Genomic DNA, 26,024 nt, shown 5'->3' with positions numbered 1-26,024 from the left:
CAACCTTTGAGGAAATATAAGTAAATAAATGTAAACACACATGACAAATATTATATAGGACATATGCTGTATAAATATTTATAGCAATGTGCTTTGCATTCTTGAATACACTGTGTTGGCCCTCTGGAGACCAATTTACGAATAAGGCTTTCCACCAGAATTCTAGCTGAGCACTAGGGAGTTGGATTAAGTGTTGGGAATGTCTGTTTTGAGGCCATCCTGAGTCTCCACACTAGCCCAAGGCTCTGTATTGATCCTTTTTCTTGTCATGGATTTTGCCTGAATAAACCAGCTCAAGTTTCAATGTGAACAACATTTTAACAGCAAAAAAACTGACCTATAAGCTGAGGTCAAGCAAAAAAAAAAAAAAAAAAGGAAATAGAAAAAAGAAAAAGGGATTATGAAAGGAGAGAGACAGACATTGAAAAACTGCTTTGATGTAAAAGACAACACGATACAAGGTCTTACTATGGGCCAGTATGCTAACCAAGCTCTAAAGGTGTAGATCATGTTACTCAAGGCATCCCAAAGGCTCTTGGGAGTTAGCATATTGGGATGAGAAAAGCAAATCTTTGAGAGCAGAAGCACCCATGGTGGCCGGGGCACCCGGGACAGCAGCAGGGGCCCTTACAGGTAGCGTTTTGCCATCCTCTGCACACACACACATGATCACTTCAACATTCCTCTGTGTGGTCTTGTTGTACTTGTCAAAGTCTCCTTGTAAGAGAGTGATGTAGATGTCGTTCCTGACATCTCCTGCAGGCAGAGGGAGAGAGAGACAAGAGTTGGTGTCTGTGCCGCAGGAGAGACACTGACTGGGAAGCACAGGGAGTGGGGGCCTGAGAGGAAGTGCCCTGCCTTGACATCTACTAATGAAATCAAGATCAGACATGCTTGAAAAAAGCATTGCTTCCTCATCAGGGAGGCTGGGAAGATAGGTAAAAAGGGGATGGACGAACGCCAGAACATCGGTTGTAAAAAGGTAGGCGGGATGGTCAAAATTGGCTGTTTTTCTCCCCATTAAAATCATTTAATTTCCATCCTCTAGTGACACCTTCTGGAAAGGCAAAGGAAAGCTCCAATGGAGCTGATCGTGGCCCATGAATAGCAACCACAGTCAGCCACACAATCTTTCACTGTGCAGAAGATAGAGTGCCTTTTCGAGTCCCCAAGGAACACGGAAGGAGGGTCAGGAGGTGTTCAGGAATGGGGGGCAATCAGAACGGAAAGCCCCACAGGGGAATGCACAAGGAGTTGATGTCACAGGTAAAGCAGGTCCAAATGAACCACAGGGCAGGCCCCTAGGGGACCACTATACACTGTGGGGAGGAGGAGGAGTAAGTGAGAGCAGCTATGCATGCAAGTCTAAGACGGGAGTAAGATGAAAAGGGAAGTTTCAGAAGAATGTTATTATATCATCTCATTTATTTATTTTTTTTATTATATACACGTTCAGAAAATGTTAATAGCAGTTACTTCTAGAGACAAAGATTTGAGGGAGCTTTTAACGTTTCACTTTATACCCTTTCATGCTATTCTAACATTTTACAATGAGCATGGAGTCCTCTGGTAATAAAAAAAAAAATAGTTTAAAAATTTAAGAGAATGACATATCCTCCCCAAAAGAACAGAATTATTCAATGTGTAGTAAAGTAGAAAGAATGTCCATGATAAATTATTAAGTGATAAAGCAAATCAGAGAACTCTTAAAGTATGTAAAGTAATGGTATATAAAGCATATGAAGTGTGATCCCATTGTGAGGGGAAAAAGTACATGTGTGTATATTTATGTGTTTGTCTTTATTATGTGAATGTATGGAAGATTTTTGGATATACAAAAATCATTTCCAGTGGTTACCTTCAGGGAAAGAAACAGAAAAGATGTAGTAGAAAAGTAAGGAGTTGACTTTTTAAAGGGAAAATGGATGTGACAAGCTAGATCTCCCCCACCCCAGGAGAAGGCCAGACCTGGCATGATGATCTCTGGGAAGCCCAGCTTCCTGGCCACCACAGTAGTCCTATCCACCAGGTGTGGGTAGTCCTTGCGGATCTGAATGATGTCACCCACAAGCATCTTCATGGTCACCCAGAGGCCTGGAAGGGAACGCTCACCATGAAGAGGCAACTTCAAGGTATTCTCATCTTGCTGCCCCCACCCCCAACCCCCACCATTTCTTCCCTTGAGCTCCTTTTGGAGGACACCACTGGAAGCAGAGAGAAACAATCTCAGAAGCAGTGACCCAACCCAGGAGGAAGGAAGGTGGAAAGCAGATGGGCTCTGGAGCCAGACATCTGTGGGTTTGAATCCCACTGGTGCCTTCTAGCAATGTCAGCTTCTGTCAAACTAACCCACCTCTCTAAGCCTAGCCTCTGTAAAGTGAGGTAGATACCACGTATCTCACAGGAATGTGGGAAGAATTAAATCAATTAAGGAGATATATGAGAGTGCCTGACACATAAGAGATAGGATATATCAGTTCCCCTCTTCCTCTAGGCACTAGGACATGCCTCCCAGATTCAGGAGATGTGGTTTCCATCTCCATAGATCACATGCTTCCATTCTTCACAATGGTCTGTCTAGAAGGAAGGCTATGTTTCCCAGGGTTTAGGATTTTGAACTGTTTTCCAAAGAATCAAGAGCTCCCAAGACAGAGCCCAGTCCACTGGGCACATTGTGGCATTTTACCTTGCCCTCCACTGTCTCCCTTGGAGGCCGTGACTTTGCCCAGCAGGCTATGGAGGAAGTCATTCTCAGCTGTTACTCTGGGAAGGAAAAGAAAGCACAAAATGCTCATGCGGCACTGTCAATAAGGTCCCCACCTTGTGGTTCCATGTGTTCCAGAAAGTCACCCAGGCCCTCCATACACCTTAGGTGAAAAGTGAGACTGCCCATTACAGCTCAGACAGCATAGGTGCCATCAGGAAATGCCACAAAGCAACATGGCTCGGAGATTTGGGAACATCATTGCTATAAGTAGAGGCCATTTTTCTTTCCCTAGGAAGACTCTTGGAAAGGAAGGATTCCCAAGCCCTCAAAAGGAACATCTGTTCAGTAAGGTGGCAAAGGCTTTAATGAGAGTCACTGACCTCATTGCCAATAACAAAACACCATACTCCCTGGACATCCTTGGGGTAACAGAGTAAAGACAACATTCTCAAACTGCAGGTCCTGCTTTCTTACAGACACCTTTTCAGAGCAGGAAAAGGACATTTACCCTCCTCACTACCCTCCTCTCAAGTCATGGATATTTCCATCCGTGAGAACCAGGTGACGATTCCCTGTTCTGTGTTCTTGATATGTTATTGCTTCACAGAGTCATGGCTCTTGTATTACTTGTAATCAATGCATTAATCTTTTGTTGATTATTTAATTCCCCATCAATTCCCCAAAATATTCCCCAAAATATATTTTAATTCCCTAAAGTATAAGATCCAAGAAGACGGGCCACGTCTATCTTATTAACCACTTCATGCCCCATGCCTACTGCAGTGCCCAGCCCTCTGCCAGATGTCAATCAAACTCTGTCAAATACAGAACAGTTGATGAACGAATATGTGAAAAGCAGGTTGGTCTCAAGTGCCTTGGCACAGAGACACACTCGTTCTTTTACGGCCCTCCTCTTGGGAGGCCCAATGGGCCCATCGCCAACTCAGGGAATTACAGCCTACTTTCCAGCAGCCTTCAATGAGGAAGGGTGTGGTTTAAAAGAAGGGAAACAAATGGAAAATCTCTCACGGGTGAAAAGGAATGAAGTGTTGCTTTTCTTCATCACTCTCTGCTTTCCCCTTGATGATGTCTGTTATGTCCATAACTAAAAAAAAAAAAAAAAAAAAAGAAAGAAAGAAAGAAAAAAGAATTAATGACTTACACACTCCTGCTCCCAGGAAGGGATATCAATGGGATGAGACTATAGGATAAGAGAGGTTGGGTCAGAAAGTCTTAAAAAGCAAGCAAGCCAAAATCAGACAATACTCAGACAGCAAGGGTTCATAATGTGTAGCACCTGGCAAGCACTTCTGGGCAAAGCAGCTTGGGAGGTCAGTAGGCCACAGAAATATCCAAGAGACTGTGGTTTAGCCAAAGCCAAGAGAAAAGAATCAGAAGAGTGTCTATGAAATTAAACAAGCAGGATTGGATTTGACATAGATATATTGGGTGTCTACTGTGCCTACAAAACCCAAGCACAAGGACTCCCTATGGGACCTGAGAATCTAATGAAATCTACTTGCTCCCTTTTCATAAACATGCTCATATGCACAAATACTTAACTGCAGGATCTTTGAACCCTGCAATTCCAGAGGGATCTTGGACCCTCTGAAATTTCACCTCAAATTAGCCACTAAAGGCCCATAAAACCAAGGTGAAGAACTCCTGAATTAGAGAGGGGATTATAGAAATGGTGGTGAGGGCAGGGGAGGGGCATGGAGAACAGCTAGTCAAATATAGCCAAAACCCTAGTGACATGAAATACCTCAAACACTTCAAGCTCATTAAAACTGTCTGGATAATAATCAGCCAATGACTGCATTTAATTGAAGAGGGGAGTCAGGGAGTTGACAGAAGGAAGGGGAACTGTTATTTGAATCCATTGTCCACTCCTGTGATCAACAGACACCCCTCCTAGCCCATTCTCAGTGAGCATGGTTTGGGTGTAGCAATTTCCCTCTGGCTCCAGAGTTGTTCATATGACTTGTCCAGTCAGAGGACCACATCCCCATGCCCAGAGTAAGTGCTTCAGGAATGAGCATGTTGCCTACATTTATGTTCCTGGGGCTTCTACTAACCAACGGGAAAGAGGTGTTTTCTTTCCGCTAGATTACTAAACTGGTAAGATGCAAGCTTGGAACAGATGGCCCACATTTTGCCAACTAGCTGGACGGTCATCTTCAGAATAAGTCAGCAAGAGGACATAGGAGCTGAGAGATAATGAGATATAAATTCGAGTTCCTGGATCCAGCTATGCCTGAAGCAATCTATGCCTGAACCTTTCAGTTACATCAAATTGCTTTCACCTGAAGCCAAAAGAGCACGCAGACTACAGATGAGGACAAAGGCACGGTTTGAGGTAAGGTTGAAGAACCCTCACTGCCTTAACAGGGACACTACGATGTCAGGAATATCCCTTATATACAATCAGCATTTCAGAGCAGGGCACAGATCAATCGGTCCAAGTCTCTCATTTTGCAGATAATGAAACTAAGTCCCTGGGCAAAATGCTTGCCAAGGTCACCTAACTATCTAGCTAGCAACAATGCCAGGCTAAAAAAAACCAGTTAGGTCATTATAAGCTAACTTCATCTACTCCACCACTTTGCAAGCAGTGCCAGGGGACTAGTTGGAGAGCCAGCTGGTTTGTGCTTACAGATCGGGGTATCTTGAACGAAGAACCTGAAACACAGGGTTTAGAGATGATACAGAGGAATTATAAATGGTACATGATTTAAAAAGTATATTTTAGGAGCACCTGGGTGGCTCAGTTATTTGAGCATCTGACTGCTGATTTCAGCTCAGGTCATGATCCCAGGGTTGGGGGATCGAGCCTGGTGTTGGGTTCCACACTGAAACTGGAACTTGCTTAGGATTTTCTCTCTCTCTCTCCTGCTGCCCCTCCCCACCCCACCCCCCGGCTCTTTTGCACTTTCTCTCATTCTAAAAAGCCAAAAAACAAAACAAAACAAAAAACAAAAAAGCATATTTTAATAAAAAGAAATAAAACTGGCATATAAAATAGCTGTTTTCACAGGTATTTAAATGGTCTTCCAAAAAGTGTACTTTAGTTTAAAGTGGGCTAATTAAAAGAAAATATATTAGGTAAATAATAATGCAAGTTATAGTTAAATATAACAAAAACCATAAAAGTGGTTAAAGAATGATGAAGCCTTGGAAACCCCGAGAGAGAGCTAAGGCTTGGAGAAAAATGAGGAGGTGAGGCTGCTCTAAAGCAACCTCATTTGGTCACACCAACTCTCCAAACGTCCACTTCCATCTAGAATTTAGATGTGTGGCCAGTGACTCATTCTGTGTAACTGCATTTCCTGTCCTGGATATTTTTTAAAAAGTGATTTGTGCCTCATAATTAGATCCCACCCGAACTGTTCCTCCTTCACCACGCTGGGGAGCAAAGGCGCCAAATGTTCAGACTGCAATGCTCTCCCAACACTCTGCTGCAGACACGAGGAATCCATTATTCACTGCCTTCATCATAAATCTAGATTTAGCCACCAATTATTTTTATTTAGTCACCAGAAATGTAGGTATTAGGAGCTGTCTGGTATAAATTTTTTTTTTTTTGGTGGGGAGGGCAAGAAGGAGAGGGAAAGAAAGAATCTTTAAAATTCAGCCATATAAAATGTGCACTCCAGTAAAAGTTAATGGTATGTAGTATGTCATTACCTGCAACCCCAAAGGGCCGTCTCAGTCCCTGCGTGCACTTCTTTGTATTAGTATCCTTGAGATCCATCTTCCCAACTCGGACTATTTGACAAATCAAGTAAATTTTATCCCTGTTGAGGTCTTTGTTTCCGAGGTCCTGTAGGGCAGGAAATTAATAGTTACCATGTGTCTAAAGAAGTAGAAAAGGAAGCCTAGTGATAGCAAATTCTGGGGCAGATGTACTTAGCACTTAGTGTACAAGGACCAGTCATACAATTAGTCACAGGAAAGGCTGAAAACAAGACAATACACCCATTCCATAGATAAGAACTGTGAGTTTTAGAAAGTTCTAGAAAGGAAACTGAGTGACAGGTCTCTGGTGTTCAATCCCCATTCTTCAATTTCAAACCAATGAGAAGAGGATAGAAGTACAATATCAGTCATACAGGCAACATTTCCTATATGCCAGCTGATGGATCCAAAATAGCTTTTGCTACAAATGACTTCATTTGTCTCATCACCACTCAGCACTACTGAGGGAGAAGGCCAAAGGAAGAGGGAAAGCTCCTGATAGTTACATTCACTGAGCACCTGACGTATGTATATCAATCAGGAATGGGTTGTTGTGGCACAAGTAATCCCAGCATCTCAGAGCTTTATAAGACAACAGAAGTTTACTTCTAGCTCAGGCTGAATGCCAAATGCAGACAGCTGCCCCCCACCCACTCCTCTCCCACCTTGCTCAATTACCCACCCTGGGCCTCTAGCTGACGGGCTAGCCATCTCCTCAGAACAGGTGCTTCCACTGTCCTCACAGCAGGGGAAGGAAATGTGGCGAATCACCTTTTGGTCTTAAAGCCTCCACCCAGACAAGGCATATCACTTTGGCTTGCATTTCAATGGCCAAAGCAAGGCAGGCAGCCGCAGCTAACTTCAAGGGGGACAGCTGAGTGCCCTCAGGTGTGTGCCATGAAGGAAGAACACTGAAACCGGTGAACTACACTAATGTGTCCTGCACGGTGCTGTATTTCTCACATGCCATCATCTTGTTTGATCCTTAACAACTCTCTCAAGTAGATACTGTTTTTGCACCCCATTTTACAGAGGGGGAAACTGAGACACGAAGAAGACAAGGGGCTTCCAGAGGTCATGACCTTAGTCCTTGGAGACACTGTCCAGTCATTCTAACACCAAAGTCCATAAACCTAACTACCACAAAATATCTCTCTCCCCATTAGAAAGATACACGGGAGGGAAAACCACCCAGGTCACCTCAGTATCTGGGTGTCCTGCTCAAATCTAAAAGCTTCAATGTTCTTGGAACCCCCTTCCAGATGGGATCAAGGCACGTTGTTGGTGTCCGAGCAGAGAATCCTGGGCCTGGCCTCACTAGGGAATAGCTGCTTTTCCTCCAAGTTAATCCTCATATAGGCATATGCACTGGGAATAGCCTGTCAGCTCACATAAGAGCCAGGGTCCAGGCAAAGCAGCCATCCCCAGGCTCTCAGTGTGTATGGTGTGGAAAGAAGAGCATGGGGGTGTGCAGAGTTTCTGGGGACAAAACATGGTCCCAATGTAGTCCACACCTTCCTGCTTCAGGCTTGTGATGGTTAATTTTATTTTAAGTTTATTTATTTATTTTGAGAGAGAGAGAGAGAGCATGCACACGAGTGAGCAGGGGAAGGGCAGAGTGTGAGGGAGAGAAAGAATCCCAAGCAGGCTGCACACTGTCAGCTCACAGCCCAACATGGGGCTCAACACAGGGCTCAGCCCCACAAAACAAACCTTGGGATCATGACCTGAGCTGAAGTCACTGACTAAGCCACCAAGGCGCCCCCGTGATGGCCACATTTTATGCACCAGCTTTGACTGGGCCATGGTGCTTAGTTGCCTGATCAAACACTAGTCTAAATGCTTCTGTGAAGGTATTTCGTAGGCCCGATTAACATCTATAATCGATGGACTTTAAGTAAAGGAGGTTACCATACATAATGTAGATATGCCCCATCCTATCAGCTGAAGGCCTTGAGGCCTTATTCGCTGTTGTACCTCTAGCACCCAAACCTGAGGTTTTCCAGTGAAGGACGAGTTGTGCCTGAAGACGGTAATAAAGAAATCCTGCCTGAATTTCAGGCCTGCTGGCCAGCCCTACAGATTTCAAACTTGCCAGTCCCCACAATCCTGTGAGCCAAATCCTTTGAATAAACCTACATATATATCCTATTGGTTCAGGTTCTCTGGAGAACTCTGACTGATACAAGGGCTGTCCTTTCACCTGCTGAGGGAATGGACATCTGCTCTCTGACTCTCCTCAAAGTCTCTCTACTGGGCAAGGGGAGAGGAAAGTTAGGGGAGAAGAGGGCTTTCTGGCTAAGGAAGCTCAGCCACTCATTTGTATTTTCTGCCTTGCCCTATTGGCAACTGAATTTGAGATCCCAATTATCTTACATGCAGATGGTTGGAAAGCCTCTTCTCTGGCCTGTCTGCCTCCTTCCTCCCAACCACTTTGATATCCCTGAAAAACTCATCTTTAGAAGCCATGTTCATTATTTAATTTCTCTCCCCGAAACAACCTTAATAGCTCCCTATTTCCTACCCTATTAGTGCTAATCTTCCCCAGCTGACGTGAAAGATCCCAGACATAATATATTTCCAGCTGTCCTACCTGACCAATTCCCCACTATTCTCTGCATGTAAGTACTCTATTTTTGTCACAAAGATCCCGCTACTGCTCCACAAACACACAATGCTCACTTTCGATTCAATCTTTCTTCCTAAGCCCCCTGTCCACACCTCTGCCTCAAATACTTACCTCTTACTCCTCTATATATCCAATTCCTTTCCAACCTTAAGAGCTCAAGGCTTGCTTCCCTTATAATGATTTTCATCACTAATTACTTCCCCCCTCTCATTAGAAATTTTCATATTTTTGAAACATCTAGTTTGGTATCTTTCAGAGGCATTCCAGAGTCACAAAGACCCTGGCACCTAAAGGATCCTCCCTAGATGTTATGGGATGAATTATGTCCCCTCAGAATTCATATGTTGAAGTCCTAACCTCCCAGAACCTGAAAATGTATTTGGAGATAGGGCCTTCCAAGAGGTAATTAAGCTGGGGTGACTGGGTGGCTCAGTCGGTTGAGTGTATGACTCTTGATTTCAGCTCAGGTCATGATCTCATAGATTTCTGGGTTCAAGCCCTGCATCAGTCTCTATGCTGACAGTGCAGAGCCTGCATGGGAGTCTCTCTCTCCCTCTCTCTGTCCCTCCCCCACTCACAATGTCTCTGTCTCTCTCAAAATAAATAAATAAACTTAAAAACATAGGGGTGCCTGGGTTTTGAGAGAGAGACAGAGAGACAGAGAGAGAGGGAGAGAGATAGTGCAAGAGGGGGAGGGGCAGAGAGAGAGGGAGACACAGAATTTGAAGCAAGCTCTAGGCTCTGAGCTGTCAGGACAGAGCCTGACACAGGGCTCAAACTCATGAACTTGAAACCATGACCTGAGCCAAAGTTGGATGCTCAACCAACTGAGCCACCCAGGCACCCAGACCATCTTAATATGTTATGCAAGCACAGCAAAATGCTCAAACACATTGTTACTCTCTGGAGAGTGTATAAATGTGTGATCCTTCCTCAGAACTGTGTTCCAATTTGTGGTGTCTCTAATTCATTTTTACGTTGACCTTATAAAACTCAGACATATTAGGGAAGTTGAGGCAGTGCAATAAAACTTAAAACATGTGTCACCCAATTTAGTAATTCGTTAGTACTCCTTTTATTGTTCAGTCTTGTTTCCTGTATGTTAGCAACAACCCCCAAAGGGGGCAAATTCTTAGGGAAATTGGTAGTATATTCTGCCTTCCTCTTACAGATCTAAGGGGTTGAATGCTTATAAAAGAGACAGAGGGGAAGTTCACCATTGGCCCGACTCATGTGCCAGCTCCTAGGGCTTTGCCCTCAAAGAAGAAACTAGAAAGAGCTAACATCCAGAGAAAAATAAATAAGGACAGCAAGGCACATACCTGCCAAGTCTCATCTCATCTCTAACTTAAATATCACCTCAATGTCCAATTGAAAGTAAGTCCTAGTCAAACACCATCATATCATCCTGTTTTAATTATCTGCATTGCATGGATTGCCTTCTGACATTTTCTTGTTTATTTACTCATTTATTTATTTTCCGAATTCCCCCCATCATACCATGATAGAAAGGTTCAATAAGCTTATTCAATGCTATATCCCCAATACCTAGCACAAAGCACATGTTAGGTACTCATTGAATTGATCTTGAATCAATAAAAGAAGTTAGAGCATCATGACTTTCCTTGTCCCAAAATGAAGACTTCCATCATTTCAAGACAGAGAAATATCAGCCTGTTAAACCAGTCAACCAAGGTTCCCAAGTTCATTTGCTGTGGGAAGAAGACATAGCAGCCCAGGCAGAATTCCATGCAAGCAGAATCACATTCTCATTAATATTGAGAGACACAAATTTACCGATGCCCTTTCCTGCATGTTTACATCATGAATTGGTTCTCTGCAAAATGAATCACTGATTGATTCCCTGTCCCTGTCCTTCTCGTGAAACATCTGTCTCCTGGTTTAATCAGGAGGCCCTATGGGACTTTCCTATTTATCAAGAAAATAAATAGGCTCCTCCTTCTAACTAATAATAGATAAACATGACTGAGACACATTTATATACGCCAGGAAAACTTTGTCTAAGCAATTAGGACTCTGATCTTATTCCATGCCTCTGGCCCATTTTTCAGGAAATAACAAACAAAATAAATCAGCTGCACTCCAATCTAATTGTGACATAACATGAGACATTGCACTTAATGGGCTGTAACTGGAAAATTATTGTAGAGCAGCGTAGGTTAATGTAGCATGTCGGTCACTCCTGGATCAAACTCATAGGTTTGGCCAATGCCCAAATCCCTCCCTGACTCCTCCTCTGTAATTTTCCTTGCTAACACATGCATCAGAGTGAAAAATCTCATAAATGCTCTTCTCTCCAAAGGATCTTGCAGAGAACACCAATATCCTTAGGTATCTTAAGATAACACTCTTAACACACCCTCATGGATATAGGACAAGAGAAAAGTCTTTGCTAAAAATAATAACCCTTATCTTCTGATTTCCACTGTTTGTCTTTCCCACAACTAAAAAGCCAGGTTCACTCTCAGAAATAAGTCATCCAACTAACAATTGATTTCAACATTTCTACATGTGTCTTGCCCAGCAAGTATTGGTTTTTGGAAGAATGATCTCAGGGATCCATTAAGATCTTTAGTCATCTATGCTTAATTTTATTCAGAATATACAATTTATCAAGGCAGCCAATGTTCTTAGGAGTTCTTTTTTTTTTCTGATACATTTTAGAAAGGTTTTTAGAAAGTCTGAGCCAAAGAAAGGAACTCAGATTAACCAATGAATTTACTGATAAATCAGAATAGCTGCTGTATCTAGTTCACGCAGACATTATTGCTGGAAGGAGTCTGTGCTTGTTTACACAGCGCTCTGTGTGTATTCTCAGTGTGCACATGAGTGAGAAAGAAAGAGGGAAGAAGATATAGAGAGGGGAAGACCCACCTCCCTAATAGCTTCTTTAGGGCACAAAACACCCGCCCCCCCCCAGCCCCCCATCTGTTCTGAATCTCTCCAGAAAGCCCAGAACACAAATCCTTCCCAAGGTCATGCTCCCTCCTGATCAAGTGGCCAGCCTCTTACTTCCAAGACTGTATCCTTGTGAGTGTGGAAGATGGCTACAAGAAGAATGTACACCCACCGTGAAGACCACCTTCAGGTTGTTGAGCATCTCGATCTCCTTCGGGAAGCCCCTGCTGCCCCATCGCACCAGGTAGTTCTCACTGTGGGAAGAAGAGTGGCAACTGGTTACTGCCTGGGGCTCAACACTGCTTTGGAAAAAATATTCACTGAGCCTCTACTGTGTGCCTGACACATGCTGGCTACTGGAGACACGGTAGTGTTTGAGACAGATGTGGTCCCTCCCTCTAAGAGATCACCACTAACAGAGACAGGGGGCAAAGAATCAATAACATGTGTGCATTCATAGTCTCTTTCCCTCCCCCATTTGCTAAGCAAATTCTGGCCCAGGTACCTAATATTTTTGAAGAGAAGCAGCATTCTCTGTAGCATTATTAAGAGTGGAAGAGATGAGGAGGAAAGGATTTTGGTATATTTTGCTGGACATTAAGAATATATTTGCCCTTCTCATCTCATTCCCTTTTCAAGACTGAATAAAGATTTGAATTTTTTAAAATGATCCATTGGACATAGGACTGTTTTCTTGAATGGAATGTCACAGTATGATGGGCCAAAGATGGCCTTAGTCATTATCTGAGATACACTGAAATAACTATCTAAATGCAGTTGTGACAACTATTTATATGCAATTGTGCTATCAAAACAAAGTTCAGAGTGTTACAAGAATGTATATCAAAAAAGTCTGTCCTAGTCTGGGTACTCAGGGAAGTCTTTGCTGAGGATATGACATGTAAATAAAGTCGGTCAGGAAAAGATAAAGAGAAATGTTTCAGGCAAAGCAAACATGCATTTAAAGGCCCTGAGGCAGAATGTAGCTTGATGCACCTAAAAGCCAGATCCAAGGGGTGCCTGGGCTCAGTCAGTTAAGTGTCTGACTTCGGCTCAGGTCATGATCTCACAGTTCATGAGTTCAAGCCCCGCGTCAGGCTCAGCTGTGCTGACAGCTCAGAGCCTGGAGCCTGCTTCGGATTCTGTGTCTTCCTCTCTCTCTGCCTGTTTCCCACTCGCACTCTGCCTCTCTGTCTCTCAAAAATAAATAAACATTAATAAATAAACAAAAAAATAAAATAAAATAAAGTAAAATAAAATAAAATAAAATAAGATAAAAATAAATACAAACCAGATCCAAGGGGAAAGTGGTAAGAGAAAAATTAGAGAGGACAGACCATGTAGGCCTTGTAGGTCACCCAAGGATTTTGACTTGATCCTAAAAGTAATGGATACTCCCTGAAGGGTTTTAGGAGGGGCAGTCACACAATTCTGACATATGATCATTTACCATCTTACATCTTCTAGCAACCATACCCACCCTGTGGGGTACATACTAGTCAGTCCAGCCACACTGGGAAAATTAGGAGAAACTTAGTAGTTTGATGAGTTGAGTCATAAGGTTTGCCATGCCATACAGGAGCATATATAGTTAGTGTTAAATAAATGCCCATTATCTTGAATTAGGATAAAAACAAAGTAAAGCTCAAAATCCAAATCATCCTAAAAAAGAATATTAAGAATTTAACAAAGTTAAGGGAAGTCCCTTGTTTTTAGAGATTTGTTCTCTCTGATGTCTTGTTACTCTCTCTCTACTCACCTCTAGAAGACTGATGAGAGTAGTCTAAGCAAGGTCAAGGGGGAAATGGCACTGATAACAAAATGAACACAGCTCTAGATTAACCACTGGTTAAAATTCAATCAAGTTAAATGTAGTTTTTCTTTTTTCTTCCTCCCTTCCTTCTTTCTTTCCTTCCTCCTTCCCTTCGTCTCTTTCTTTCTTTCTTTCCTTAGTAAGTTCTAAATATTTCAGTGGAATTTTCAGCAAACTAACCAAGAAGCCTCCAAGGTTCCATACAAAAAAATAAATAAATAAAATAATAATAATAATAATAATAATAATAATAATAATAATTGTTATTATTTCCCATTGGTTATCTCCAGAATGTCACAGTGAAATACCTGGGTATTTCCCAGGACCTTTGATCACATGTAGCATGACCAACAGAGAACCAGCCTGTTAGGTCTAAACATCAGGCACTAGCAATTTTCTTCTAGGGGAAATACAATAAATAAGAAAAGCAACTTAGAGGGCTGAGCTGGCCCTATCCATCCATGCCCAGCAAGTACTAGGTGGTAAGACCAAAGGCCTACCTGGCACCGAGCCAGGTAAGATCTATTGCACATGACAGTCTCCTCCAAGGAAGGGGAGGACCATCCCAACTCCTCCTCAAGATTTTTCTTTTTTTTTTTTGAAATTAGCCTTGCCACTGGCTTGATGTCTAAGATGCTTCTTTTTTTTTGTCCTACAAAAATTTACCTTAGCTTTCCCAAACTTCTCTTTAAGCATCCACTGGAATCGGACCATGATTTATCCCAACATTGAAAGCTCTGTCTCAGCCAAATTGTTCCCAGTTCACATTTGGGCCACACTGAGAATGCCCTAACTTGTCTTTGGTTCATTTATGTCAACCTGCTTGGTAAGAGGGGAGAAGATTGATTTCTTACGGAAAAAACAGCTGTCCAGAGTCAGAATGACATAGGGAGTGCTTTCAAGTTCCCCTGCCCCTTTCTTGTATCATGCCTCTTCTCATCTTTCTTTGTTTTCTACTTCTCTCTCTCTCATTTTTTTTCTTTTGGTCTTTGCCCTTTTTGTTCCCTCTCTTCCTCATCTCTCAGTTTCCTGAGGGCTTCCCTGTATATCTGGCACTCTCAGAGACATCACTCAGGCATGCCCCATTGAGCATATCATCCTGTATGGCACATCAGGGAACAGAGCTGCCTTGTCACTGATCCATTGCCTCCTTCTACAGAGCTGGCTCAGGTCATCCATCACTTAGATAGGCCAGTAGGCCAGGCACCCTTGCCAGTTCGAATATAAGGAAACATGTTTTCTGAGAGGCAGGAAGGGTCCTCTGAGTACTTTCAGGATCTTTGTCACAGGCACCTTGGGAAAAGCTGACAGGGAATGGCAAGGGGCCTATGACACACAGACCATTTCAAGATGGGCTCTGAGGGAAAAGGGACACTCACTTCCAGTGTTCACTGAGGCCCACTAAGTGAATTAGGCTGACTCTTTAATGTTAGGGATTTAGGTTTGCTATAAAGAGTAGCTTTCTACCATGACAATGCTGACACTCTGATGAGAACCATTCAGGATATTTGATACAACTCTTTCCTTGGTGACATACTAAAGTGGGAACTAGCTTGTCTTTGGAGTTAGATAGATGGACCTGAGTAGAAATCTCAGTTCCACCATTAATACATATGTATGACTTTGGACTAGTCACTTGACCTCCCCAAGCCTCATTTCCTCACCCAAATGACATGGAGTAAAGGGAATTAAATGATATCATGTACAGACCTCAGTTCATTCTCCTTAGATGAACAGTCCCTCCATGTTTCACAAATGTCTCCAGAAAAACCATTATTTTCTAAAGTACTCCTCTTCACTAGGCATTGTACATGGTCTCATTTAATCATAACAACCAAGCTAGAGAGGCACCACTTTCTCCATAAAGGCAGACAAATTATGCTCCAGCTTTCTTCCAATATGTTAACTGGGCCTTCAAATATGGGACTATGTATTGGCCCAAAACCCCAATGGAGGAGACCAGCAGGGTCACCACCTGGAAGGATGGTCTAAACCACAAGCAGGGGCCAGGGGCCTAGTAGTGGGGGCTGGAGGTATACCAGAGTCTCCTCCCTGGAGATTCTCAAAGGTGTGTTCACTTCGTCAAGCTGAGGCACTGAAGGTTCCCTTACTTTCTCTGTTCTCGAGAGCAACCAGTTAAAGTAGTAATAATAATAGCCACAGCCTCTTGGAGCACCACGTGCCAGGCTCTGTGCTTCTCACTGATGTCTGAAAGAAATGACCCTGTGAGGTTGGCTCTCACATTTTGCAAATGGGCAACTCAGGGCTAGGAAAGATGAACAATTTGCCTGAGGTTAAGAAAGAGTAAATGGTGGGGCCAGGATGTGAACTCAGGCAGATCTCAGAGCCCACATTCTTAACCTGGTACCGCCCTCACCACTCATTTCTTAACTCTGGTTGTGTTTTATTTTGTTTTTGTTTGTTTTATTTTGTTCTGTTTTTATTTTTTACTTAAGTTTTTTTTTTTTTATTTTAATTCCAGTTAGTTAGCACACAGTGTTACAATAGTTTCAGGTACACAATCTAGTGGTTCAATGCTTCCATACATCACCCTGTGCTCATCACAAGTGCCCTCCTCAATCCCTATCACCTATTTCACCCATCCCCCTATCCATCTCCTATTTTAAAAGTATGAATTTTAATCTATCCAATGCCACCTGTATGAATCTCATTACCTCTGGTTGTTTTCCAGAATCACAAACCTATTTACAAAACCCTACTGTGTAACCATAACCGCACTATGGGAAAAATTTGGTGGTAATATTTCCACCTGATTGGTACATCCTATAAAAAGTTATTTCCACATTTTCAGGCTCAGTTTCTCTTCCAGGTGGGAATTTCTCCACAAGTGATGGCGGGAATAAAAAGGATGTTCTGTACTCTGCTAACTCCAACCTCCCATATACACAGAAGTCAGGCAATACTGAACACACCTACCTTATGACAGTTTGCTTGTTGGGGTCATAGAGAGACATGAAAAGCTCAGCATCTTCCCCAATTCTGCACACAAAGTTTCTCACAAAGACATAGAGGCTGTGGGTGGGGGATGAGGAGATCCGGGAATACATTCCATAATCTGGCTGGTCTTTTGACTAAGAGGTGGCAGGAAAAAAGGAGGAAGGTAGAGAAAATTAGCCCTGCACCACTGAGGACGCAAGCCTGAAGATTTCTGCATTATAACCAGGTCTACAACCAAAAGCTTCTGTAATCTGAGCCAAGTCACTTTGACTCTCTTGGCCTTGATTTTCTCATTTTGGGAAATAGTACTATTTACCCAGCCTTCATCATAAAATTAGTGTCATAAAAATCACAAATTACTTTTTCAAAAAATGCTTAAATGGTCTCCATTGAAACTAAAAACTTCTGCTGTTTGAAAGATGCATTTAAGAAAATGAAAAGGGGAGGCACAGACTGGGAAAATATATTTGCAAAAACATATATCTGGTAGAGAATTTGTATATAGAATATACAAACATACAATCATATTTAGAATACACAAATAATTCTTACAACTCAACGATGAGAAAATCAACCCAATTAAAATGGGCAAAACATCTGAACAGACATTTCACACACACACAAAAAATTACAAATGGCCATGGCCAGTAGGCACATAAAGAGATGCTCAACTTCACTAGTTATTCAGGAAAATTCAAATTAAAACCACGATGAGATACCATCACACAAGCACTAGAATGGCAGCACCAAGTGTTGACAGGATGCAGAGCTACTGGAACTCTCTCATATACTACTGATGGGGATGCAAAATTGTAAGCCCCTTCTGGAAACAAGTATGGCAGAATCTTTATAAGTGGAACATACACGTATCATAGGATCCAGCAATCCTACTGTCAGGTATTACTCGAAGAGAATGAAACTGTACATTCAAACATGTGTTTGCAAATGTTCATAGCAGTACTAGTTAAAATAACCCCCAAGTGGAAACAACCCACCTGCCCAAAATGGACAACTGGTCAATGGTATGGCAACTCAGCAATAAAAAGGGAAAAATAATATATACCACGACACAAACCTTAAAATCACCATTCAGAGTAAAGCAAGTCAAACACAAAAACCAAGGGGCGCCTGGGTGGCTCAGTCGGTTAAGCATCCGACTTCAGCTCAGGTCATGATCTCACAGTCTGTGAGTTTGAGCCCCGCGTCGGGCTCTGTGCTGACAGCTCAGAGCCTGAAGCCTGTTTCAGATTCTGTGTCTCCCTCTCTCTCTGCCCCTCCCCTGTTCATGCTCTGTCTCTCTCTGTCTCAAAAATAAATAGACGCTAAAAAAAAATTTTTTTTTTAATTCAAACACAAAAACCATATGATTTCATTTATATGAAACTACAGAAAAGGCAAAAGTGTAGTCACAAAAAAACAAATTAGGGACTGCCTGCAGCTGGAGACTGGGGAAAGGAGTCAACTGTAAGAGGACTCAAAGAAACTTTCAATGTGATGCAACTGTTGAGATCTTGATCGTGGTGGAGTTCACTCAGCACTGTATTTTAGCCAGATTCAGTAGACTATAGTTTATAATGAATTGATTTCATTCTGTGAAAATTATCTCAATAGAGCTAAAAATAAACCTTCTTTCAAATAATACACAGTGGCTAAAATGATTTTTTAATCATAAATCAGAGTATGTTAACCTTGAAAAATAAAATTACGTTCCCTTGAAATCTTTTGTCAGTTTTCTACCACACTTGGAATAACAAATCTTAACTCTTCTCCATGATGCCTTGGGCCTTGTGAGATCTGGCTACTGCTCCCTATGTCTCCAAATCATTGCCTACCCTCTCCAATGACTCAGCATGCACCATCAACACTGGCCTTTCTACTCCTTGAAACTTCAGAACACAGTCCTACCTCAGGACCTTTTCACTTACTGTTCCCTATACATAGAACACTTTGTCCCTAGATCTTCCCAGGCCTGGTGACTTCACATCATTCAAGTGTCAACTCAGATGTCTTCTCTGAGAGATGCCTTTCTTGATGGTACATTTTTAAAATAGCTCTTGATGCACTATGATTCACAGAACCCTAGCTTATTGTCTTTTAGAGACTTATCACCATCTGGAATTAATTTGTTTGTTTGTTTGTTTACTTTTTATTGCCTTTTTCTTTTCTCTTCTCTGGAATATAAAAGCTCCATGAGAACAGGAAACTTGCCTGGCATTAAACTACCTGTGGGATGGATGCAGAATGAATTACAGTCCCAAGTACCAAAACAATAAAATGCAGATGGCTACTGATCATCTCAGGTCATAGGACAGATGTCTCCTTGAATAATATACACTCTAGTTAATTAGCCTATTATTTTAAGTTTATGATATGCTAAATAATGCCTCACTTGGCTAAAGGCTATTTTACAAAGCTCACCAATTCTTCCTTGATGCGCTCTGTAATTTTATCAGTCGCCTCCTCATGCGCATGGAACAAGCTGATGACGCTGGTATTATCAGGGTCCAAGATATTTCCATCATCATCTCTGACAATCAGATCAAGCTCAAGAATTCTGCAAAGCAAAATCCATAAGTGAGGATAAATCCGTAAGACTTTACGATGTTGTTGGAAGGTTTATACCAGAAAATTTGCCTGGTCTCTGAAGATTGCAGACTTTCACAGAGAAGCTCTACACCAACAACCTTGCATATGGCTTGTGAGCCATACTGGGACAGTTCATCCTCTTTGGGTAGTACTATGGCAGTGTGTATTAAATTTTCCTAAAGTGTATCTTTCCTGCGATATTAAATCTAGAGAAACACCCACATTTGAACAAGAATGTGTGTTACAGCATTGCTTACATCAGCAAAGTGATGAACAAACCAAAAGTCTGTCAAAGGGAGAATGGCGAGGGAGGAGGGGCTAACATGGCGAAGAAGTAGGGGGATCCGAAATTCCCTCGTCTCAAACAAAGCAGGGTTGAAACCAAAAGACTTTGGGTTCGGGAGGCAAAGGGCTTGGGAGGCAAAAAGACACCTGCTTCCAGGGACCCACTGGGACAATCCGATGGGCCATAGGTGCGTGATTGAGAACCGGAGAGAAAACGAATGGAGGGGAAGGATCCCCTTCTGCGGAGAGACAGAGGGAAGAAAAAGAGAGGCTGGGGAAGCATAGGACTGTACCTGGACAAGAGAAAAACCAGACAGGGATGGAGAAAGATCCAATCTCTAACTGAGGGGCTTTCTCTGGTCTGGGGCTGGCTGCACCTTGGGGGGAGGGGAGCCAGCCCCAGGCTCCGTGGCTAGGTCAGGGGCGCAATCTGCAGTGGAAGACAGCGATCCCCTCACCGGAGTGCTGTGGGACAGGACAAAGCCTGCCTGCGCCCACCAGCCAGGGACCACTTATTGGGTGGTGCAGAGGTGCTTCCCCAGTACCAGGGCGCGTGGAGCGAGAGTTTGAATCCCAGACAAGCGCCAGGCACAGGAGTCAGCGAAGCAACACAAACCACCTCATTTGCGCCTGCGGCACAGTGAGGACAGGTCGAACAGAGTGGTTTGGGACACCCGGTCTGTGGTGGAGAGACTGGGGTGTCGCCATTTTTCTCCCCATCACCAACAAGGCGGGCTTCAGGGAAAGGACAGCAGGCCCACAGTGGACGCGGGACCCGCCTACACCTAGCCACGCCCCTCTGCGCCTGGTAACTACGTACGTCCGCGAGAGGTTGACGCTGAGGAACCAGACGGCCCCGCCTCCAGACCAGCGCTGTTGGATTGCCTGGCTTGATTCTTGGACAGTTCTTATTATACAGATATATTCTTCCTTTTCTCCTTCTTATTTCTTCCCTCTAGTCTGGTTACTCTGGTTGTTGGTTTGTTTAAGCAGACGTATTTAATCCATTATCTTGATACATGTTCTATACCTCCTTCTTTATTTTCCTTACTCTCTCCCTGGATTAAGCCATATAGTTTCTCTGTCTGGTCAATTTTCTTTTCTTTTTCTCCCGCCTCCTTCTTTATTTTACTCTCTCTCTGGATTAAACCATATGGTTTCTCTGTCTGGACAACTTTCTTTTCTTTTTCCCTGCCTCCTTCTTTATTTTCCTTTCTCTTTCTCAGGATTAAGACGTATAGTTTCTTTTTCTGGTCAATGTTTATTTTTTTCTTTTTCCTTGCCCCTGTCATTTCTCTCTTTGTATGGGATAAGGCCTCTTCCATCAGCACTGCCTCCACCCTGTTATTTACTTGTAGCTGGTGCTTCTGGTTTTGTTTGTTTGTTTGTTTGCATGTTTGTTTTCTGTTTGTTTTTCTTCATTTTCCTTTCCAGGGCTACTTCAACAAACAAATCAAAACACACCTGGTGGAGGGTCTAAAACATCACTACTAGTAGGGACATAAAGTAACCAAAGTCACAACAGAGAGCAAGTAACACTTTCCAAAAAACACCTCCTGAAGGGCCAGGCCCTGGACGGTGTATGACCCCTCTTTAATATAGTAGTGCTGGCAGGTACAGTGCACGTAACAAGTTTTTAAAACACATAATGGACAGAAAACTAGCCACAATGACAAAAGGGAAGAATTCTCCTTAAAAAAAAAAAATTCCATGAAGAAATGACAGCTAAAGAATTGCTCAAAACAGATATAAACAATTTAACTGAACAAGAATTTAGAATAATAGTCATAAGATTAATTGCTGGACTTGAAAAAAGCATAGAAGACATCAGAGAATATATTGCTGCAAGATCAAGGAACTAAAAAATAGTCATGATGACTTTAAAAATGCTGTAAATGTCAGGGCACCTGGGTGGCTCAGTCGGTTGAGTGTCCAAATTCGGCTCAGGTCATGATCTCATGGTTCATGAGTTTGAGCCCCATGTCAGGCTCTGTGCTGACAGCTCAGAGCCTGGAGCCTGCTTCAGATATTGCGTCTCCTTCTCTCTCTGCCTCATCCTTGCTTGCACTCTGTCTCTATCTCTCAAAAGTAAATAAATGTTTTAAAAATAAAATAAAAATGTTGTAATGAGGTGCAAAATAAACTAGAGGAAGTGACAGGGAGGATTGAGAGGCAGAGGGGAGAATGGGTGAAATAGAAGATAAAATTATGGAAGAAGATAAAGCTGATAAAAAGAGATAAAAAACATTCTGGATTAAGAGGGGAGAATTAGAGAACTAAGTGATCAATGAAATGGAACGATATCCATATCATAGCAGTTCCAAAAGAAGAAAATAGAGAGAAAGGGGCTGAAGGTGTACTTGAACAAAGCTTAGCTGAGAAACTCCCCAATTTGGGGAAGGAAACAGACATTGAAATCCAGGAGGCATAGAGAAGTCCCTTGAACATAACTTCAATCAATCTTCTGCATGACATATCATAGTGAAACAAAATACAAAGATAGAGAATTCTGAAAGCAGCTAGAGATAAATGGGCCTTAACCTACAAAGGTAGACACATAAGGGTAGTAGTAGACCTATCTGCTGAAACTTGGCAGGCCAGAAAGGAGTGGCAGGAAATTTTCAATGTGCTGAATAGGAAAAATATGCAGCCAAGAATCCTTTATCCAGCAAGCCTGTCATTCAGAATACAAGGAAAGATAAAGGTTTCCCCAAACAAAAACTGAAGGATTTAATCACCACTAAACTGGTCCTACAAGAGATCCTCAGAGGGGGGGCTCTGTAAGTGTAATGTTGCAAAGACCACAAAGGACCAGAGACAACACTACAAGCATGAAACCTACAGATAACACAATGACTCTAAACCCATATCTTTCAAAAATAACATTGAATGTAAATGGCTAAATGCTTCAATCAAAAAGACATAGGGTATCAAAATGGATAAAACAAAACAAAGCAAAACAAAACAAGACCCATCTATTTGCTGTCTACAAGAGATGTATTTTAGACCTGAGGACAGGTCTTTAGATCGAAAGTGCGGGGATGGAGAACCATCTCTGCTACTGGAAGTCAAAAGAAAGCTGAAATAGCCATACTTATATTAGACAAACTAGGTTTTAACTAAAGGCTGTAACAAGAGATTAAGAAGGGCATTATATGATAATTATGGGGTCTGCCCATCCAGAAGAGCTAACAATTATAAATGTTTATGCAGCAAATTCAGGAGCACCCAAATATATAAAACAATTAATCACAAACATAAGCAATCTTATTGGTAATAATGTGATAATTGCAGGGGATCTTAATACTCCACTTACAACAATGGACAGATCATCTAGACAGAAAATCAATAAGAAACAATGGCCCTGAATGATACCTTGGACCATATGGACTTGACAGATATAATCAGAACGTTTCATCTTAAAGAAGCAGAATACACATTCTTCTCAAGTGCACATGGAACATTCTTCAAGATAGATCACATACTGGATCACAAAACAGTCCTTAATAAATATAAAAGAATTGAGATCATACCATGCACACTTTCAGATCACAATGCTATGAAACTTGAAATCAACCACAGGAAAAAGTTTGGAAAACCTCCAAATGCATGGAGGTTAAAGAATATCCTACTAAAGAACGAATGGGTCAACCAGGCAATTAAAGAAGAAATTAAAAAATATATATGGAAACAAATGAAAATGAAAACACAGCAATCCAAATGCTTTAGGATGTAGCAAAGGCAGTCCTAAGAAGAAAATACATTGCAATCCAGGCCTATCTCAAGAAACAAGAAAAGTCCCAAATACAAAATCTAACAGCACACCTAAAGGAAATAGAAGCAGAACAACAAAGAAACCCCAAACCCAACAGAAGAAGACAAACAATAAAGATTGAAACATAAATAAACAATATAGAATCCAAACAACAACAACAAAAACAGTAGAACAATCAATGAAACAAAGAGTTGGTTTTTTGAGGGGCGCCTGGGTGGCTCAGTCAGTTAAGCGTCCAACTTCGGCTCAGGTCATGATCTCGCAGTCCGTGGGTTCGAGCCCTGCATCAGGCTCTGTGCTGACGGCTCAGAGCCTGGAGCCTGTTTCAGATTCTGTGTCTCACTCTTTCTCTGACCCTCCCCTGTTCATGCTCTGTCTCTCTCTATCTCAAAAATTAAAAAATAAAAAAATAAAAAAATTTTTTTAAAAAGAGTTGGTTTTTTGAGAAAATAAACAAAATTGATAAACTAGCCAGACTTTTCAAAAAGAAAAGAGAGAGGACCCAAACAGATAAAATCATGAATGCAAATGGATTTATCACAACCAATCCCTCAGAAATACAAGCAATTATCAGAGAATACTATGAAAAATTATATGCCAACAAACTGGACAACCTGGGAGAAATGGACAAATTCCTAGACACCCACACACCAAAAAAACTCAAACAGGAAGAAACTGAAAATTTGAACAGACCCATTACTCGTGAAGAAATTGAATCAGTTATCAAAAATCTCCCAACAAATAAGAGTCCTGGACCGGATGGCTTCCCTGGGGAATTCTACCAACATGTAAAGCTGTTCCAAAAAATAGTAATGGAAGGGAAACATCTGGACTCATTCTATGAAGCCAGCATTACCTTGATTCCCAAACCAGAGACTCCACAAAAAAAAGGAGAACTACAGGCCAATATCCTGATGAACATGGATGCAAAATTTCTCAAGAATATACTAGCAAATCAAATTCAACAGCATATAAAAATAATTATTCACCATGATCAAGTGGGATTCATTCCTGGGCTGCAGGACTGGTTCAATATTTACAAATCAATCAGTGTGATACATCACATTAATAAAAGAAAGGGTAAGAACCGTATGATCCCGTCATATGCAGGATGCAGATGCAGAAAAAGCATTTGACAAAATACAGCATCCTTTCTTTATAAAAACCCTCAAGAAAGTTGGGATAGAAGGAATAAACTTAAGCATCATAAAAGCCATGTATGAAAAGCCCACAGCTAATATCATCCTCAATGGAGAAAACTGAGAGCTTTCCCCCTGAGATCAAGAACACGACAGGGATGTGTACTCTCACCACTGTTGTTTAACATTCTGTTAGAAAGTCCTAGCATCAGCAATCAGACAACAAACTGAAATAAAAAGCATCAAAACTGGCAAAGAAGAATTCACTTTCACTTTTCGCAGACGACATGATACTCTACATGGAAAACCCGAAAGACTCCACCAAAAGACTCCTAGAGCTGACACATGAATTCAGTAAAGTCACAGGGTACAAAATCTATGTACAGAAATTGGTTGTGTTGTTATACACCAATAATGAAGCAACAGAAAGAGAAATAAAGAAACTGATCCCATTCACGATTGCACCAAGAATCATAAGATACCTAGGAATAAACCAAACCAAAGATGTAAAAGATCTGTGTGATGAAAACTATAGACACCTTATGAAGGAAATTGAAGAAGACACAAAGAAATGAAAAAAACATTCCATTCTCATGGATTGGAAGAATAAATATTGTTAAAATGTCAATACTACCCAAAGCAATCTACATATTCAATGCAATCCCAATCAAAATTGTACTGGCATTCTTCTCGAAGCTAGAAGAAACAATTCTACAATTTGTATGGAACCACAAAAGACCCCAAATAGCCAAAGTAATATTGAAGAAGAAAACCAAAGCAGGAGGCATCACAATCCCAGACTTTAGCCTCTATTACAAAGCTGTAATCATCAAGACAGTATGGTATTCGCACAAAAACAGACACATAGACCAATGGAATAGAATAGAGAACCCATAATTGGACCCACAAATGTATGGCCAACTAATCTTTGACAAAGCAGGAAAGAGCACCCAATGGAAAGAAAAGACAGTCTCTTTAGCAAATGGTGCTGGGAGAACTAGACAGCAACATGCAGAAGAATGAAACTGGACCACTTTCTTACAGCATACAAATAAATTAAACTCAAAATGGATGAAAGACCTAAATGTGGCACAAGAAACTATCAAAACCCTAGAGGATAGAGCAGGAAAAAACCTCTTTGACTTCAGCCACAGCAATTTCTTGCTCAACACATCTCCAAAGGCAAGGGAATTAGAAGCAAAAAGAACTATTGGGACCTCATCAAGATAAAAAGCATCTGCACCACAAAGGAAACAATCAATAAAACTAAAAAGCAACCCACAGAATGGGAAAAGATATTTGTAAATGACGTATCGGATAAAGAGCTAGTATCCAAAATCTGTAAAGAACTTATTAAACTCCACACCCGAAAAACAAATAATCCAGTGAAGAAATGGGCAAAAGACAAGAATAGACGTTTTTCCAAAGAAGACATCCACATTGCCAACAGGCACATGAAAAGATGCTCAATGTCA

The 26,024-nt window shown here is 41.7% G+C and overlaps 1 protein-coding gene across 1 annotated transcript in view; it reads right to left on the bottom strand.

Annotated features, from left to right (window-relative positions):
* The window catches only part of DOCK2 (dedicator of cytokinesis 2), a 413,845-nt gene that overhangs the window by 347,138 nt on the left and 40,683 nt on the right, over positions 1–26,024 (bottom strand). The window contains exons 7-14 of the mRNA XM_053907087.1: positions 19,183–19,318; positions 16,744–16,898; positions 12,166–12,247; positions 6,395–6,530; positions 3,737–3,812; positions 2,687–2,763; positions 1,969–2,094; positions 632–756 (exon numbers count right to left, since the gene is read on the bottom strand). Coding sequence (XP_053763062.1) covers positions 632–756; positions 1,969–2,094; positions 2,687–2,763; positions 3,737–3,812; positions 6,395–6,530; positions 12,166–12,247; positions 16,744–16,898; positions 19,183–19,318 — 913 coding nt within the window. The remainder of the gene's footprint in view (positions 1–631; positions 757–1,968; positions 2,095–2,686; positions 2,764–3,736; positions 3,813–6,394; positions 6,531–12,165; positions 12,248–16,743; positions 16,899–19,182; positions 19,319–26,024) is intronic.

The sequence above is a fragment of the Panthera pardus genome, unplaced genomic scaffold (assembly GCF_024362965.1).
Source record: "Panthera pardus isolate Hobbes unplaced genomic scaffold, ASM2436296v1 HiC_scaffold_2, whole genome shotgun sequence".
Lineage (NCBI taxonomy): Eukaryota > Metazoa > Chordata > Mammalia > Carnivora > Felidae > Panthera > Panthera pardus.
Note: the sequence above shows the minus strand (reverse complement) of the source record. Positions and strands in the feature narration are given on the sequence as shown.